General features: G+C 43.6%; 1 protein-coding gene across 1 annotated transcript; it reads left to right on the top strand.

Annotated features, from left to right (window-relative positions):
- The first annotated feature begins 2,248 nt into the window (after nucleotides 1-2,248).
- On the top strand, nucleotides 2,249-3,976 carry LOC147887382 (putative pentatricopeptide repeat-containing protein At1g68930). The gene is made up of 3 exons (XM_087394297.1): nucleotides 2,249-2,615; nucleotides 2,904-3,339; nucleotides 3,544-3,976. Exons 1-3 carry the CDS (start codon nucleotides 2,249-2,251, stop codon nucleotides 3,974-3,976), a joined length of 1,236 nt encoding a protein of 411 aa, XP_087250423.1.
- The last annotated feature ends 15,841 nt before the right edge of the window (nucleotides 3,977-19,817 follow it).

Genomic DNA, 19,817 nt, shown 5'->3' with positions numbered 1-19,817 from the left:
TCCTAAGTCGCTTGTTGATCTCCAGTCCTCTCCATTACCTACGCTTCGTAGTCTAAGGGAGCTATGAGTTCTTTCTTGTTCTCCTTTGCTGGCAGAGTTAGCTAGATGACGCGTGAAAGGGGGGGTGAAGAGTCCGCCTCTGAACTCCTACACCATGCCCGCGTATGAGGGCCTTGGAGCCTGCTTGGACTTTCCATTGGGATTGCAGTGACAGTTCTTGATGGTTCATTCTCTGAAGGTGGCAATGAAAATGTCTCTTTTAGTAAAGTAAAGTGTGTAGGATCTCCATTCCAAACATCTTTGTTGAAAAGGTCTGTGTCGAATCCATGCAAGGGTGGTGTCGCGTCTACAATACTTTGTGAAGTAGCTAGACTTGGAGGACCTCTACCTCCGATGTCGGTCCCCATCCTCAACTCCTTAGCGTTCCTTTCCAACAACTCCCACAAATAGGATTTTGGGTATTGCAATGACAGTGACTATTTGTCATTGGGCCAATGGCATGTGTAGATTTATGGGACTCCAAAAATGGGATTTTGGGTATACGAACGAAATCCAGGGTTTTGATTTGATAGTGCGTGAATGCAGATTAGCAAAGTTTAGCCGAGTTGAGATAGTTGGGAAATTTTGTGAAATTGTTGACATTTTCTCTATTGCTTGAGTGTTACTAAATTAGGCTAGTGTAGGAAGACGCATTCTAGTTGGCCTTCGAAACTGTTCATGAAAGTAGATTTGGGTCTATGGCTTTGATTTCAAGGAACAATGAAAGCTACCTTGTACTTGTGGCTATTAAAATTTTTGTCATAGCAGGGCCTTTTCGATCTGTTCTATTTTGGTTGGAACTTGCCTTTCCATGGTCTTCCACACGCAACAAAATGTATGCTTTAAACCAACCCATGACGATTTTGTTTGCCCTTGCTTTGCAACGCTAGTTCAAATTTCTTATACAAGATTAGAGTGAAAGTTCTATTTCTTAGAAAAACACTCTCTTCTACTTCAAAGTCAGTCAATGCACACATTTGTTTGCCTTTTGAATACATGCATGCTATCTTGTGTGGCGTTAAAAACTTCATGCATCCTTGGGGCAACTTGCTCTTGATTAAACCTTCAACTTTTAGTAAGACAGTTTGACTTAAATATCATGCAAAATCAAGAAATAACGTTTACTTTATAAGCACTCAATAAGATGCAAAGTAAGAAAAAGATTTTCATTACATGGTTATGCAACATAATATAACAAAATTAGTGTCAACAAGATGACCCACACGCGCTTCCCGTAGTATACATATGGCAACTCACAGATTGTATTGGCCATAGGTTTGCCTTTGAGGGTAGACTCTTAGTAAAGTACGGAACATACAAGGCATTACTTAGTAGTCTTGAGGCCGGTTTCACAGATAGGCACAATTGCGAAACTATCACGTTCGTTGTGCCTCATTCATATGTGAACCAATTCAAAGAGAAGATCTGCAACGTATACTTCGAAGCCCGGGATCTACATTCTCTCATTGTAGAGAAATTTGGGGCATGACAAGGCATGCCAAAAATGCATGTGGCAATCTTTAAGCCTCCAAACATCCATTTTACATCCAAACGCCATGCATGTGGCCGGGCTCTTAGGGCCCTTTCCCACGGTTGGGCATGTGTGATGGGCTTTCTGGACATCGTGTCACCCTGTTCAAATCCTCAAATGCTGAAATGGATTACTATGGCCACCGGAACCCAAAGTCACGTGTGAACCTAGAGAACCCAATTTGTGAGACTTGAGTTGTGGGCACACGTTCGCCAATTGAACTACAAAAGAATCCCGCACTCTCTCTCCTTAGTTGATTTCTGTAGGTCTTTTGTGGATAGTTGAGATGGAGCACAACAGCTCAGAAGCGAGGCGACGTACCTCAGTCGACTTCTGGCAGTTGTCCCTCGGCTGGGCTCTGGCAAACTCCAGGACACTGTCCAGACTGTGCCTGAATGCATTCAACTGCGTGGTTTGTATCACAAAAGACGCTTATTGGGCGATTGTGCCCTCATACAGCGCCTGCGTTTCGCGGCCCTTTTACCAGCTTCTCAGTACTACAAGAATCCAAGTGTCGTCCCCTTGTACAAGGCTCGGACTTAGCTCAATGCAAAGCTCATAAGCTCCAAAGGTCGCCTACAAGAGTGACGGTGTTAAAGTAACTATGTCCTTGCTTCCTCATTAGTAATGGGTCCAATCTGTGGGCTGCCGCTCTACACTCTTTCCTGTAATACAGAAATGGTAGTCCACAAGGGCTTGCCTAAGCTGAACGAGGTTAAAGAAATTCTAAATGGAATCCCTGTGCTCGAGGCAAATGCTTTGATGCATATGTATATGAAGCGTGGAAGCATGGTAGATGCTCGCAATGTGTTTGACAATATGATAAAGCCCAATGTGGCGTCATGGAATATCATGATCCTAGGGTATGCAAAGCAAGAAGAAGGTGCACGGGCTTTGCAGTTGTATGCACGGATGCAGAAGGAAGGCATTCAACCGAATGGTCGAACCTTTATCGGTGCATTGAAGGCTTGCAGTAGCTTGGCAGCAGTGGAAGCAGGGAAGCAATTTGACGGAAATTTTACAAAATTAGGATGGCTGCAGAAAGGTAGAACCATCCATTCCCTGCTAGTAGAGTGTGGCTTTATGTCACATGTTTTTGTGGGAACCACCTTGGTGGATATGTATGTTAAATGTGGGAGCATGGAGGATGCAAGACGTGTCTTTGATGGCTTAACTTATCGTGATGCAATTTCCTGGAATGCCATGATCCTGGGGTATAGCAAGCAGGAAGGTGGGCTGGCTTTGGATTTGTATGGACAAATGCTCGAGGAAGGCATCCAACCGAGCGATCGAACCTTTGTTGGTGCACTGAACGCTTGCAGTTGCCTTGCAGCACGGGAAGAGGGGAAACAAATTGATGGGGAATTTGTGAAAATCGAATGCCTAGAGAAAGGAAGATTCATTCATTCCCAAGTAGTGAAGAATGGCTTTGAGGTGGATGTATTTGTGGGAACCACCTTGCTGGATATGTATACCAAATGTGGGAACATGGAGGATGCACACCGTGTCTTCGACGAATTGCCTCATCGTAATGTGGTCACATGGACAACTTTGATCTTGGGTTATGCTGAGCAAGAAAAAAGTAATGAAGCTTTTGGCCTTTACATACTAATGCAATTGCAAGGTCTGTCACCAAATAGCTTTACCTTTGTTGCCATTCTGAAAGTATGTGGAAATACATCCGCTTTAGAAACCGGAAAGGAACTCCATTCACAGATTAGTAGGGTTGGTTTTGACAGTGCAATCGTGGCAACCAGCCTTATCTGCATGTATGCTAAATGTGGGAGCATGGCTGATGCCCAACATTTGTTTGATGAATTGCCCTCAAGGGATGTTGTACCATGGAATGCATTAATTGCAGGATATGCCCACCGGGGATGGAGTGAAATTGTGTTTCAGCTGCTCAAGAGGATGAAGCAGGAACACATACACCCAAATGGGGTCACATTTCTTAGTGTTCTCACTGTATGCAGTCATGTGGGTCTAGTGGACAAAGGCCAGAAATTCTTTCAGGCTATGACCAAACAATATGGCATCATCCCAACTGTTGAGCACTATAATTGCATGGTTGATCTCCTCAGTCGTGCAGGACAACTGGACCAGGCAGTTGTGATGTTGGAAAAGATGCCTTTTCAACCCAATATTATTATGTGGTTGACTGTGCTGGGTGCTTGTCAACAGTGGAAAAACGTAGAGATTGGAAGGCATGCCTTTGAAAATTTGCTTAGATTAGATGAAAAACTTCATGCAGCATATGTCTTGATGGCAAATATATATGCAGATGCTCACATGCAAGGGGATCACGATAAGATCTACTTCATAGAGAGATTGCTCGGGAATGGACGAAGCCAGGACGGAACTAGTGGACTGTGTGAAGCTGAAAGATCTGTCTTTCGAAATGAATAATGATCTTGATTTTTACCGTTGCGGTGTCTGGGTATACAGGCATGGTGGGAAGCTGGCCATTGGTATTGTGCAAATTAGCAGACCACCTGTATGTGGCGTAAAAATTCTGTGCCTTGTAACACTTGTCACAAGTCCGTTGCTCTGAAATCAAAGATAGAAGAGCAAAGTAGTACTACTTAACAGGGCTGGAAAGTATTCTCATGGAAACTAACTACATGCTCGTCTCTGCTTGTGTCTGAGAGGAGAGATGAGAGCTGGGCCATGGAGAACGTTTTCTTGTTAAGATAAACATCGATGGTCCTTTGACTATGGGGTAGTTGTGGGGTGCAGTATCTACTCAAGTGGCTCTGGAGGTAAGCCTTGCTTTGATGAGGGACTAGTCATGCTTCCTGATTTTATTTTTTGTTTTGTCCTCTCTGTGTCTCTGTCTCTGTCTCTCTCTCTCTCTCTCTCTCACACACACACACACACACACACATTTTTTTTTTTTGGGTTGAAACCAAGAAAATTATATTATGTAACATTCATTTACATCAGGGCAGTGCTTGAGAAAAGAGCCAATGCCCTATCCATCAGAAGCAGTAAAAGAAAAGCTGAATACAAGAAACATCCAAATCGTCCTCATGTAAGGCATCATATAAAGACTGCCGCAATGAGGCTCGGAAGAACTCATAAGGGTGCTGAAGGGGAGAATTCAGATATGCATGATTTCGCTGTAGCCAGAGGCTCCATAAGGCCCAGTATCTGATCCATTGAAAGAAAAGAGAATACTGTGACAAGGAAACTGATAATTTGCCATACATCCAGAAAAACCTATAGACCCTGTGTGCAGGAAATCTGAGAGATAAGAAATAGGAGATCTTGTCTAGAAGGTCTCTGGAATATGAACAAAACCACAATAAATGCGGAATACTCAGGAGTATGATGACATCTTGGACAAAGAGGTGAGGCAATCCTTCTTTGAGCCAATTTCACTCCCACTGGAAGAATACCAACTATGCATCTCCATAGAAAGAGTCTCTGCTTCAATGGCATTTTCAACTTCCATATCAATTGCAATTTTTCTTTCCACCAGGCTGATGACTTATTCAGATGCCATAGAGAGTTAGCATGATGAGCAATCCAAGGAGGAGGTAATATCAATCGATAAGCGTGTATAGAAGTCAATAAATGCAAAGGCTGAGAGGATATTTCTGGACTTGAAGATTGAAGGTGTCAATCTTGAAGCCTGTCTCTTACATTTAATGTTGGAATCGGAACCAAAGGAAGTAAGAGATCAGCAATGGCTTTCCAAATAGTTCTGTGATGCATCCCAAGATTGTATTGTCGACATGCGATCGGAAAAAAGAGAAAATGTCCTTGCGTATCTACCACATCATCAATGAACCGGATGCCCAACTTCATAAGATTGTAAGCTCTGATTGGTTGTTGTACAGCAAGGGGAGAGGAAAACACAGCACTCCAATGAATGCTTTCCATTCTGAGTGAGGAAGCTATAGAAGCAGGATGGGGAGACCATTTGATGTGAGAGAGAACTTGCTTCCAATCTTGAATCAAGGAAGTAGAAAATGGACAACCAGGGATTTTACCTTGAAATTTGCCAAGTACTACTTCCGATGGATCAACTAGCCAATGTCCATAAGCATTTGTGCGCATCTGACCACACAGAATTGCCAACATGATAGACCAAGGCTGCTCTTGTTGAAAAAAAGTCTTGAGCATAGTGATCTTTCTTGCCAACACATGAAATTTGATGTTTATTATATTTGAACCACCATGCATTCTTGGTGAGCAAAGAAAGTCCATTTTGAGTAACCTTAAAGCTTTTTTATGAAGCTTAGTTTTCCAGAAAATCTCCATGGCTTGAGACATTAAAAAAGTGAGATCTCGAGATGACCAATGTAATAGAGGAAGATAGAACTGGACATAAGCTAGAACAATGGACTGAACAATTCGAAGCCGTACATGCAGGGGCCAAGTGGATATCTTCCAATATTCTAATTTGTCCTGAATCTTGTTTAACACCCATGATATTTATTGCTTATTTCTGATTTTCCAGCCAATGGGATAGCCCAAATGTCTTACTATGTTTTCCGGATAAATAATCTGGCCGGGCCACAGGATAGCATGCCAGTCACAATGCTTGAGAGGCAAGAGTTTTGATTTCTGAAAATTAATTTTAAGACCAGCTGCCAACCCAAAATCTGAAAGGGTATCCATCAATAGGTGAAGCTCCAAAGGACTATTCTTTGGCATGAAGAATGAATCATCTGCATAAGCCTGAGCAATGAAAGGTCGTGAACCAGAAATCTGTAGCCCCACTAACTGTCCAGTATCAACCAGATGATCCATATAAAGAAGCAAAGGATGTGAAGCAATGGCATAGAGCAAAGCACTGAGAGGGCATCCCTGTCGAACTGATCATTCCAGAGTCCAAGACTCAGATAAATGATTCCCTATAAAGCCTTTGCCACATCCGCCTGCATGACCAAAACATCTTGAGCTGAATATTTTGCATATTCCATTGCAATGAGAGTATTAGAGATATTATCATGGATTTGCCTTCTTGGAACAAAACCATATTGCCTGGGATGAAGTCCATCATGAAGGATATCCTTTATCTGATGTACTAACATTTTAGCAATAAGTTTGTATATAACCGGCATCAAAGTAATGGGCCTCCAGTCATCCATTGTCTCACATAAAGGTTTTTTGGGCACAAGCTTAACCAAACCATGCTTCCAAGCTCATGGAAGATGTTGATGCTGCCAAGCTACATTAATGAACTTCAAAATTGGACCCTTCAATTCAGCCCAGAAGGCTACAAAAAATTCAACCATCAAACCATCCTAGCCGGGGGATTTATGTTTACCCAAATGCTTGAGGGCTTCATCCAATTCAATATCTGAAAAAGATATTTCCAGCATTGAAGCTTGTTGCAAAGGAACAATAGGAGAAACAAGCTCAATAAATCTGTTTCGAGCCAATACTACCTGAGGTGTAGAAGAAGATGGCTGAGAAAAAAGTAGCTGAAAATCATCCAGACATTGTTTTTCTAGCTGAGATAAAGTCTGGGTCCAAAGGGTCCAAAGACCATCAGATTTCCTGACCCTCATGATAGATTGACTTTGTCTATGTGCATGTAAATTCCGAAAGAAAGATTTCGAGGAACCACCCTTATCTAGCATAGGTTTAACTCTAGTCCTGGTTTGCCATTTGGAAAGCTTGCGTTTATCATTGGCATCAATTATGGAAGAAGCACAAGACAATAAATGCTGCTCAGACGCAGATAGAGACCTTTGACGGCTAATCTATACAAAATACTGCTTGAATGATTTTGCCCACTGGATATGCTGTCTGGTTTCTGCCATGTACCATCCTCCATATTCCTTAAGGACATTTTGTATACGATGGACAAAAGAGTTCCAAGCAAAGTCCAGATCCTCCTGAGCATGGGATAACAATGGCCTGCAAGCCAGTCTGATCATTTGCTGGAATTTTTCATGAGAAAGATATAATTGATTGACCTGTAAATGTCTGATTGAAGAGAGCTGCATGTCATCCAGAGGCATTCCAAATGAAAGGGAGAGCCAAAGTGGAGTATGATCAGATAGTTGCTGAGAATAATCAGTCCACATTTGACATGTATATTCATCATATTGCTGAGCATGAATAAGATAACATCTATCAAGCCTGGCCCAATATTTTGTGAAAGCATTATGATGATATGTGAATCCCATAACTGATGGGTGAGTTGCTGTCCATAAATCTGCAAATTGAAGTGATGAAGTCATATGTTCCCATTGCTGGATTTCAGAGGGCAGCATATGGGATTTATGCGTGGTATTGTCCTTTCAGTTAGGAGAATTATTGAAGTCACCAGAAAGTAGAGCATTTGAAGACCAAGGATATTGCTTTATGGAGTCCCACATTTGAGCTCTAGAAGCAGAATTTTGAGAGGCATACAAGGAACCTATTTCAAAAATCTCTCCATTGATTATACATTGGATAATCATCCATCGGCCACCAAGATCATTATATGCTATCAAGGGCTGCAGATCATGTTTGGCTAAAATGCACAGCCCAGAGAATTGTTCAGATCCGGCATAAAATATATCATATCCTGAAAAGAACCCATGCTGCCCAGCAAAAGAATGCTGATTATGCTCTTGTAGACACACTACATCTGGATGAGTTTTATTTATATAATGCCATAGGAGCCTCCATTTATTCTAGTTGCAGAGGCCCTGTATATTATAAGAAATACATTTAAGAGAAGCACGCATGAAAATATGTACAAGAGATGAACAGTCCTAAAAAAGAAAGGGAGGCATCAAGCCTCTGCCATTGCCACAGGGTCTTGCTGACCCTCAGGATCCAATTCCCTTACTAGATCATCTTCTTCACAAAGTGGAAGACCCTTCTTGACTGCATTAACCCATGCCTTTGAAATGGGATTGCTCGAAGAGGAAGAAGGTTGACCCGGAGAAGGAGTAGAAGCATCCCAATTACGAGATTGGAGAGGTCTTTGTTTGAGAGGCACCGTCTTCTTTGCAGTCTGCCATCCCTCATGAGAAGATGAATTATTTTCCACTAACTTGCTTTTTCCTTTATCCTTGTTTTGAGCTGAATTAGCCTGGCTCCGTGTATGAACTGAAAGCTTTACTCCTTTAGCTTCAGCTTTTTCCACATATGTCTTCTGACCACCTTTATTAGATGACAAAGGAATAGCTGCGGGAGGAGGCGAATGAAGGATAGAGGGACATTCTGAAGCCAGGTGCCCATACTTGTGACAAGAGAAACAAGCTCCAGCAAAAATGCCCCATTTTAAAGTGAAATATTTCTTTCCCAAATTAACACCCTCAATCTCAATTGCAATAGCAGAGGGGGTTGGTCTATCAGTATCCCATAAGATGCAAAAACGATTTTTATTACCTGTGGGACGAGGGGGACAGATCACTTGTCCCAATGTCATGGCTAAGCCTGGAAGCTCTGTTCTCATGTAATCTGGAAAATCAACCACTTCAACCCATACAGGGCAATGATGCTTGATGAGATTCCGATAGTCCTTATTAGGGGACTAGGGCATGATTTGCACCATTTGACGACCAAAAAATAAAGGGGACATTTCCAGCATCTTTTGTTTTGTCAAGGCATCCAAAAGATGAACTTCATAAAATCCTCGGGAGGCAAAATAGACTCCTTCTACATAGCATCCACCTAGGAGAGAATTCACCCATTGTCCCACATCATTAGCCGAGGGTATTTTGCCTGGAAAAAAGATGATAACTGCAGTTTGAGAGAGCTTCTTCAAAGGATGCACAAGAGAAGGCAACTTCATCTTGTAAGTGAGATCCGGAGCAGGTAGAATCCATTCTCTTCTACTTTGTTGAAAATCCTCATTCAACATGTCAAACACATAGGAAGCATCTTCAGATGAAGAAGCTATGGGGGGCGAAGTTTCCCTGGATTGTCTTTTAGGTTCAGGAGAGAGTGCTCTCTTGACATAATACTTGCTTGTTTTTGCCATTGAGGTTAAAGGATTGAACAGGTACCAAATGGAGAGAAGCAGACGGGGCGTGAGAAGGATTGACAGGCTGTACGGTAAACCAGAGCAGGGATTGTACGGAGAAACCTGACTACGTCCATACAGTTGTACGGAAAACTGTACGACAGAGAAGACAAGAAAAAAGAAAACTGTACGGCAAAACCTACGGAGCTGTACAGAAAGCAAACGGGTTCAAATGTTGAATCTGTACGGCGACCGTACAGATGTACGGAATCTGTACGGATGGAAACAGTGATTCGCACCACGACACACACACAGAAAACGAGGAGTTGCAGGAGGCTGAAGACTAGGCGAAAAGAAAACCACGACACATGCAAGAAAGCAAGGTAGAGGTGGGGAGAAGCTCTGGATGTACGACAGAAGGCATCAGCAAGCCTACGGGGACCTGTACGACAGGATGGCAAGGTGCGGAATCAGCTGTAGAGGCCATGACGCAGGTGGAAGGCTGAAATCGCCATAGCTAGAGTTCTCTCGTCGACTCTCACACACACCACACCACACACACACACACTACACACACACACACACACATGCATGCGTGCACACGCACACGCACATGCATGCGCACCCACACACGCACGTGCACACACAATACTTTATGCACCTGCTCCTCCTTGCCTCCTCTTCTTCCTTTTCTTTTCTCAACAGCATCCTATCACTGATTTCCTCTCTTGACAATGCCGGCATTCATTAGAGCGATTGTCAGTTGAGATCATCTTTTCAATCCTCAGCCGGTGGCCAGTGGATCTGTCCCCTAGACCACATGCATAGCTTCAGACACCTTGATTGGTTCCCCTGTGGGGATGCCCCATGCCCCATAGCTATCACGTGGATAGTTATGCTAGGCTATTTGCACCCTAGCACAGAGACATTAGTGCGTGTTCATCTCATCTCAGGCATCAGCCTTGGAAATGAGTGCCTGCTTTAGTGGCTCCATCCCTTAGCTTCTTTTTTTTTTCCCAAGAAAACGATTCCTATTAAGTATGAAAAAAATCCGCAAGAGCAAGCTCGAAGCGGAAGTACTTCATGCATGGCATGAACAAAAAGACCACCCAAAACAAGTCAATAGAAAACTTCAGTACAAATTTGAAAAAAACCAAGGAAGAGGCTGAAAGTGCCTCGTCAATCTTGCCATGGACTCTAAGAGAAGGGAGAGCCCCTTCATTCCCTAAGGAAAATATCCCTCTTGACAGAGGCTGGCCAGGAGGAACTCCGCATGGTCGCTCAATTGGCCATCAAAGTATGTATGGTATCAGACCAAATACTCGCCATGGTGTGAGAGGGATGGACCTGAGATCCATTCAATGCCTTAGTGCATTTGGCTCTCTAGATATGCCATGTTGCAATACTCGCCAGTATCTCGTAAGAGGTATCCCCAAAAGCATGCACTGGTCTGAAAGGGGAGAAAGGAATATCATCCAGAGAGCAATGTTCAACTAGTCTTGCCTCTCAAAGAAGACTTGCTGCCTCGAAAGAGAAAGCCAAGCCACTGAGCCCCAGGTCATATAGAAGTGGGAAGGTGCAAATGTGCTAAAGATCCTAGCAATCCCCTTCCAAATAACCCTTGCCTGTGTGCAGTCCCATAAGCAATGATGAATCGACTCCTAGGCAGACTTGCAACGAGGACAAGTAAAATCTGCCGCAAACTTGGACCTCCACATGTTCACTACAATCCCTCCATGAATGGACAATCAAAGAATAGAGTGATTTTTCTAATCTTGAGGGATTTCTAGAGTATCCTTCAAAAGACTCTTTGTAGGTCAACAAAAAAATAAAAGCTCTCCCAATGAGGGACTCTGAAGGGCCTCCAGCCTCTAATCTGAAACTTCCTGGCATTACTTACAGCATAACAAAAGTAGAAGAGACTCTTCTCTCGGTGCCCTGCATTAAGCCACTCCCACTCTCGAGGAGCTCAGTGCAAAGACTCTTTGTAGGTCAACAAAAAAATAAAAGCTCTCCCAATGAGGGACTCTGAAGGGCCTCCAGCCTCTAATCTGAAACTTCCTGGCATTACTTACAGCATAACAAAAGTAGAAGAGACTCTTCTCTCGGTGCCCTGCATTAAGCCACTCCCACTCTCGAGGAGCTCAGTGCAAAAACTTAATGGGGATGACTCCATATAGCCAAATCCTCCATGAACCAAATAGAGTAACACGTGGGTTTGGATGTAGCTGCCAATTTGAATCCTTGCTGTGCTCTGTGTACCCTATGATCGTGACAAGTTGAAAGGAAACACCGAAGAGAATATCATGTGTGGAGTGGGGGACATCATCCTTACATCAACTGATGGCACACATTTAAGAATTTCAGATTTCTCTATGTGCCAGGTATAAAGAAGAATTTGCTTTCAGTGTCCTCTCTCAATAGAGGAGGATTTCAGGTTATATTCGATGATGCTAAGTGTGTAGTCAGAGACAGAGAGAATGACTATGCTTTGATGTTGTCTGGCACTTTGTATCAGGGTCATTTTCAGCTTGATATATATGAGAAAAGATCCAATCTTGCACTTTCAGTGAGCACTCCCACTGCTGCGATGCAGAATGCGGAGTTATGGCATGCTAGGTATGGGCACATGAGCTATGCAGAATGCGGAGTTATGGTATGCGAGGTATGGACACATGAACTATGGCAGCTTAATGACACTTCAGAAGCATGCTATGGTTGATGCATTGCCTCCTTTGGAGTCACCTCCTTATCATGCATGTGAGGGTTGCATCCTTGGCAAGATGCATAGATTTCCTTTTATCACCAATTCAAAATTGCTTGTTTTTTATCTCAATTCTTATAACATTCCTCTCTTTTGGTACATGTTCTAGATGCCAGGGAGCAAAAAAATCCAAGCAAGATGCAACATCAAATGATGACATCTTTATGCATATGGTTGCAGTCTAGGTAACAATATTGTATAGACTCCAATGAAGATCAATTACTCTTGTGAGCATTACCTTATCCATAAATTTGTTGGGCTTCAAATTCCAAATATGGACATCACAAACTCAATAATAAATCACCACCCCTAATATTCGCAAGGAGGATTGGGTCCTAACAAACACTGTGTAGTGTATCATGTCCATATTTTTACTTATTCATTCCTTTTCTTTAAAGATTTTTATAAAAGGATAGGACTCAGTTCAATTTTGAGTTAGTAGTTACATGCTCCACGATGGAAAGGCCACCTACCACAAATCTAGTTATGGCAAATAGCCTAGAGTGTAGTTTTGGATTTATGAGGGTGCAGTGAGAGCTACACGTAAATTACAGCTCATAGATAGTGAGGGTTTTAATGGAGGGCCCATGTGTGAGCAGAGGAAGCCCAGCATATCGCACATAGAGTGGCTGGAGTACACTACCATTTATAGGCCCAGAACTGGATGGCCAGTTCAAAGATCTCGGCCAGTCTGCAGCATCAAATCAGCAGGTTGGTGGGGCTAAAGAGAGGACACAGACCTGGCAGCTGCCACATGGCAGTTGTCCATTGGTCACCAATTTACAGAGCAGTGGGTCTGCGATTGGGCTGGTCAGCTAGCCTGGAAAAGGACAGACTTAGTCCCTTTCCCCACTTTAAAAATAGGGCGCTTGGGACTCTTGCCTGGAAATTCACCAAAGTCTGTTGAAGCTCACTGAGGAGCATGCAGCCAGAGAGAATGCAAGGCAGATGCTCGGAGCAGACACTCAATCTTCCAGTAATTTCATATCTGAGTGTTTTCATGAAGCTTATTTTGTGTGGGGGTTGTGCATACACCCGAGTGTTCTAGTGAAGCATTCTAATTGAGTACTTTCCTTTGGTTTAAAGCTCGTCCTTTGGTTTATATTCTTCCACTGCAAAGGGTTAAGCTATCATTTAACAATCCCCTTTGAGGTCTAGCATGGTATCAAGGCTAACTGTAGTACATGGCCAAGACTCTTAAGCAAGCCCTCCCTCTATTTAAAGGGCAATTGTGCCCATGCTATCCCCAGTCCTAAGTTGTCTGCAGCCTTGCTTTAGGCACGTGGCAAGGAGGGAAAGTTACCGACAGCAGTAAGAGCTTTTGTTATGTGTAGAATGCCAGAGCTTGTAAGAGCTCATGTGCATGATTGGTGGAGCGGGGTAATATATTCTTTATGCTATTTACTTTAATGAGTAGAGTTCCAAACTTGTGTGTGTCTTTACTACTTGTGTGCACAACTATCAGTGAGATCTAAGTGCTAGTGAGATCTGTGGGAACCCTACTGTGTGCTGAATGCATTTCACAATGATGACCCATGAGATAGAGCTTTTTAGTTACAGCTAGACTCAGTGTCTTCTAACTTGAATTTCTCTATAGACTTGTCTGCATTTCTTACCCTTGTCTTTAGCTTTGCCTGAGGTGAGGAAGGTTGTCTCATCGTGTCCGTTGTGTATCTTCACCCTTGTTTCTTCCTGTGATAGCTCCCTGCTATTTTTCAAATGTGAGTTAGCCTTGAATGCCCAGCTGTCGTGATGTTGGTAGTTTGTGGATGCATATTCACAAGAACAAGGCTTGTGCATTGGTGTCGTAGCAAGAGAGAGAGAAATTGGAAACTGAAATATGTACACAATGTATTGAACTGAAAAAACTACATTTATCTGAAACAGAATCTACTCTCATCAAGCAAAAGGGCCCTTTCTTCAGTACTTTGGTGTAGATCACGAGAGCTGAACCTTTGGGCTCCAAGATCATGTCAGAATAAAGGACGAAACTAAGTGCCAGACCTTCTAGCAGAAGATGGATGGTAAGGATCACCTGAGTATGATGTCTGGAAGATAGTGGCCATCATAGCCTGGCATATTTGGTTGCTAGGTGCAGCCTTGTGATCAGGGGCAGCAGGTTGAAGTCAGAGCTACCCTCATCAACATATTGCTGGACATCGTCTACATGTTCCACTTGATTGGGGATAAAAATAAGATAACAACACATGAAGTGCTGTTCAAAATTATACAAGTCTAGCCTGCCCTCAAGTCATCTGAAGTCATTCCTTCTACACCTTTATTAGATACGTCATCTGAAGTTACTCCTTTCTGTGAAAAGATAACAACACATGAAGTGCCGTTCAAAAGAATACAAGTCTAGATGCCTGCTCCTCAAGTCATATGAATACTCCTTCCACACTTTTATTACACTCCGCAGTAGTTTTCTCTTCTTGTTGTCTGGTATCAGGGTCAAAACTTGAGTCTATGCCAGCTTGCAGGTGGTATTCTCTCCCACGATTTGGATTTCCTGCTACTGTAAGGAAACATATAAGCAGATGTGTTATGCTGCCTTATTTGTAGATACAGGGCCAATCTCCATTATCAAATAAGGAAGGTGAGGTTAGTATCAAAGCATTTACTTAGATGCCCATGATTGAGGATGGTGGGTATCTTGATCAATCCTGTGCTTCCACAAATTCTGTCCCACTCACTCCCCTATTGTTTGATTGTGATTCTAAGCTGACACGAGCAGTTGGGGACCTTCAGGATCACTGAAGGTCGTCAACAGTTAATGATTTTACCACCAGTGATACTTCTTCATCTTTCAACTGCAAAGAGTTAATGGGATCAAGTTTTCTTGGTTTTCTGTATGCGTCACGAGAGTTAGAAGTGAAGATGTTTGTCAAGTATGTGTTCAATCTGAACCCAATGGATTTTCAAAAACCGAGTCCACTTTGGGCAACTCTTACTTTCTTTCAATTCAGGGTGTTCAACTTTCGGACCCTTTTTTTCTTATAAAGCCTCTTCTGTGCACCTTTGCTGCTCCAGACTTTAATGTTTTGTCTTTATATGTTATATGGATGCAATGATGAGATTCGTGCAACTCTGTGGAGCATCTATTCAATGATGACCTTCAAGCCTTTTGAGCATCCATTGTAGAGAGTTAGTGCTGATCTTGATTTTGGTCATAACTTTCTTCAATAAGTGTTGGATTATCATGCATAAGTTTCAATGATGTCATACAACTGGTTAGGCTGCACTCATAGTCCCCTTCCCTTCCATGAGAGGTAAAAACTGTAAATGATATTTGACAACCACAATAAAGGAGAAGGAAACGTTTTGTTGGTACATTTTCAAGGATGTCAATTCCTTGAAAATGTACAATTGGATATATTCTAGTCTTACAAAGGTATATGTCACTTCCTTTGACCACAAATCTGGACAGACACCTCATGAAAGAGATCACGTATGTCAAGAGTGTATTAAAATCTCAGATTGGTAGCATTTTGCAGCATTCTTCTTTATGATAAGGCATCCTTTCCCCCCTCTCTGAAATAGTTGAGAGAAAATCCATCTCTTGATACAGATTAGGTTGTTCAAACATTTGTTGGTGGTGGTACTTCTGTTGTTATGACATGTGTTTGGATAGGAGTGACCTTTTTACTGTGCTCATGTCTAATGCTCTGTAGATGTGGGTGTCTTGAAGCGACTGTCAAGTTCTTGTGGGATTGACTTTAATTGATCCATTGTATTATCGGCACACATGCCGAGGTATTGGGGGAAGTTGATCCCAAATGGGTTCCATTGTGGGATGTTGATGATGTTCTTTAGAACAATGTGAGTTTGTTGATGTGTTGCCCTTTGAGTGATAAGTTGACAAAATTGCTCAATAATCTTTGAAATTTTTGTAGAAATAGTACTTGTGAATGGTTAATCATGCTGGTGAAGATTGCAAGCAATTTTGGTACGTTTTGGCGAAGTTATGATCATTTTTATGTTGAAATGTGCCTCAAAATAGAGCAATGATTGGACTTCGAACAATTAGGCCAAAAGTAGTGGGAATTGTTTACAAAACATGCTCTTTTAGAGTGGGAAAGGTGGGCTTTGATTGGGTCCAATTCGCGCTTCAAATGACCACGAAAAAGCGTCCTAAAGTAAGGGCAAATATGGTCAATTTTTTAATAAGGGCCTCCTTAAAAAGGGGTGTAAACCTAACCTAACCTAATGTACTATAGTTGGTTTTTCTAACCTATGGGTTAGTCCTCTGTCTGTGTGTGTGTGTGTGTGTGTGTGCACGAGGGATCTCCAAGTGCATGTCAATTGTGGGCACGGCAGTGTGGTTCACGAGCAGCATTAAGGTTGCGGTAGTAAGCACGGACGAGGGCGACGGCAAAGCGTACACGGCATGGAGACGCATCGTCTAACGGGCACAGACATTGAGCAATGCACTTGGCACGATTGCCAAGGGCGACACGACCTATGTGATCGCCAATAGTGGCACATTGTAGGCAGCGCAACCATTAAGGGCAGAGGGCTTTAGGTGGCACTCACGGTACTGCGTGCTTGAGACGATGTGGTCGTCAATTGCGGTGAATGCTCAAGGCGACACGATTGCCAACGCCTGCCAACGGTGCTTCGCGCTCGTTGAGGGGTTATGCCCAAGGTGAAAGAGGGGGTGAGGAGCGAGAAGAGAGGATGTGTAGGGTGTGAGGGGGGATTTTAGAAAAAGAGTGGGGGGGGGGGGGTGAGTGGAAAAGAGAGATGAGGGGGTAGAGAGAGGTGAGTGTGGGGGGAGTAGAGAGATGAGGGAGTGGGATAGAGATGGGTGTGTGGGAGAGAGGAGAGGAAGAAGTCGGTGAGAGAGAATGGAAGGGGGGAGAGAATGGAAGGATTGTGAGAGAGGTAGGGAGATGGTGGGGTGGAGAGAGAAAGGAAGATGGTGGGGTGGAGAGAGAAAGGAAGATGGTGGGGTGGAGAGATAGGGGATGGTTGGGGGGAGAGAGAAAGGGGGATGGTGGGGTGGAAGAGGGTGGAGAGAGATAGGGGAATGGTGGAGTTGAGAGAGGAAGGGGGTGGAGAGAGATAGAGGGATGGTGGGGTGGAGAGAGAAAAGGGGATGGTGGGGTGTGGAAGGGGGTGGAGAAAGGGGGATGATGGTGGGGTGGAGAGAGGAAGGGAGAGGTGGAGGTGATGGAGGAGTTTTGATAGAAAAGTGATGGTGGAGAGAGGGGGGGGAAAGTGAAGGTGGTGGGGAGGGAAATGATGGGAGGTGGAGATGGAAGGGGGGTGCTTGACGGAAAATGGGGTGGTGGTGGTATGAGAAAGATGATGGGAGGTAGAGATGGAGCTGGTGGAGATAAAGGGGGGAGGAGGAGTGGAAGGAAAGTGGAGGAGGTGGTGGTGGAGATGGAAAATATGGAGATGAAACTAGGAGATGGAGGAGAGATGGAAGTGGCTTGCAAAGTGAGGGGAACGAAGTGAGGAAAGAGGGGTGGGGGGGGTTGTTGCTTTATTGGATGTGGGAGGTTTAATGATGATTTTTTTGTGATTATTATATTAATGTGCTTATGTATGTTAATATTATTTGGAAGCATTTTTTCACTCCTTTGCCTTGAGGTATGTGTCTTGAATGGTTTTTTGAAGAGGGTTCTTTTTCATACATGCAAACATGTGCTCCACTTTTGCTTCAGGTGCTAATCTCCCTGGCAGTGGCACCAAAATATTGTCTCCGTCTGTTCCAATTTCAGATTCCAAGGGTATTGTTCACCTATAGTCGTGTCGTTGCTCATTGTAGCATAGGTGTTCACAAGTGTAGCATAGGTCTTGGGGTCGTATTTCGTTGAGAAGTATAGGTTGAAGCATGGAAAGTAGCTCTTGTACTAGCGTAGGTGAGAAAGAGGGCTAGATCACAACAATGGGTGGAGGCTCTCGTGTCCATGGGAGTTCAAGGGTTTAGAAGGGGGATAAGGTTGAGGGAGCTATCTACGAGTTTCAGGGTTCAGAAAGGGTGGTAGGGTTTAGGAGGTGTCCAAGGTTGAGGAGTGGAGAGCTAGTCTTTGTGACTTTAAGGGATAAGGGTTGAGGAGGAGGGAGGGGGGAGAAGGGAGGAGGAGGAGGAGGAGGAGGAGGGAGGGGGGAGAAGGGAGGAGGAGGAGGAGGAGGAGGAGGAGGGGGGGGGGGGGGGGGGAAAGAGGAGAAGAAGGGGGGGACGTGGGCATGGGAGATTGCAAGGTTAGAGCATGCTAATAGCTATCACACAATAGTGTTGAGGGAGCATGGATCCAAGGGAGATCAATCACATGAACACAATAGTGAACTTGAACACTGAGTTAGAGCTTCATTCTATTGAGAGATATTTTTATATGTTGGTCTTTTAGTGTTTCTCTCTCTAGTTTTAGTATTTCTCTCTTTAGATCTTGATTTTGTAAGTATGATTGGATCTTTTCTATAGAAGATTTTGGCTATCCTCATCCTTTAAGATTCATGATACCATCTTTCAGGCTCTAGATATATAAGTGAAACTTTGCCGTTACTTTATACACACAATGGTCTCATCTTCGTTGCTCTCGATTGTACTTCTGTTTGTTGTTGTTGAGTGACCATATATTATATATTTTATATCATTTAATATATATTATCTTATATGGGGTGTGTGTATGTTTTATTATATAATAAATTAATACATATATATTATATATTATATACTATACATAATATAAGCCTACTTGCTTCGTTCCTTTCTCGCCTACGTGCTCCTCCGTCCGCCTCCCTGTCCTCTGCCTAGCCTATGTGCTTCTCCGTCCCTCTCCCACTTGCTCCTCTGCCCACCTACTTGCTCTTTTGCTTAGCCTACTTGCCCCTTCGCCTACTTGCTTCATCCGCCTACAAGCTCTCTCTGCCCGTCTACCTAGCTCCACCCGTCTTGCCTATGTAGCTTTCTCGGCTGCGTTGCTTTCAGCATTTGTTGTTCACACTGCCATGTATCCCCTGTCCACACTGCCATGTATCCCCTGTCCACACTGTTGTTTGCAGCTCCCTTGTTGCTTTGTAGACGTGTCATCCATGCTGCAGCCACCTCCCACTTGCACGTGTTGTAGCCTCTTGTGTCGTGTTGTAGCCTCCTTGTAGTCTCAGTTGCGTCTGATGCATGCTCCTCCGTCCTCTACTCCTCCGCCTAACTTGTCAGCCCTCAGCCACCCTCCACGCTCCACCTTCTCCTCCCCTCTAGCTCATTGCGCCTCGTCTCTAGGGTTTGTGTAAGGCTCTTTGTCGACACCTCTGATTCGAGTCCAAACATGGCCTACCGAGCGAACTTGAGCATTATGCGAGTATTGTGGTCTAGTTCGCTAGAAGAAACGAACTTTATCCGCCAAAACCAGGAGAAAGTACTAAACATTTTGTTTAGCAATAACTCCAAGTACTTTTGGTGACAGTTTCTTGAACGGCGGTCCCCCTTACCACTCACAGATACTCAAGTCTAGCATAGCTATGCTCACACATTATATGACATCCCTACCCAGACCACTCTTGATCTCTCACACACCATGACCGGCTTCTTGCAATCTATTCAGCCCACTCTTGAT

This window comes from Dipteris shenzhenensis, chromosome 23 (assembly GCF_047967505.1).
Source record: "Dipteris shenzhenensis isolate YYH24624 ecotype China chromosome 23, Dip_SZ_1.0, whole genome shotgun sequence".
NCBI lineage: Eukaryota > Viridiplantae > Streptophyta > Polypodiopsida > Gleicheniales > Dipteridaceae > Dipteris > Dipteris shenzhenensis.
This window is presented reverse-complemented; position numbering and strand designations above follow the sequence as displayed.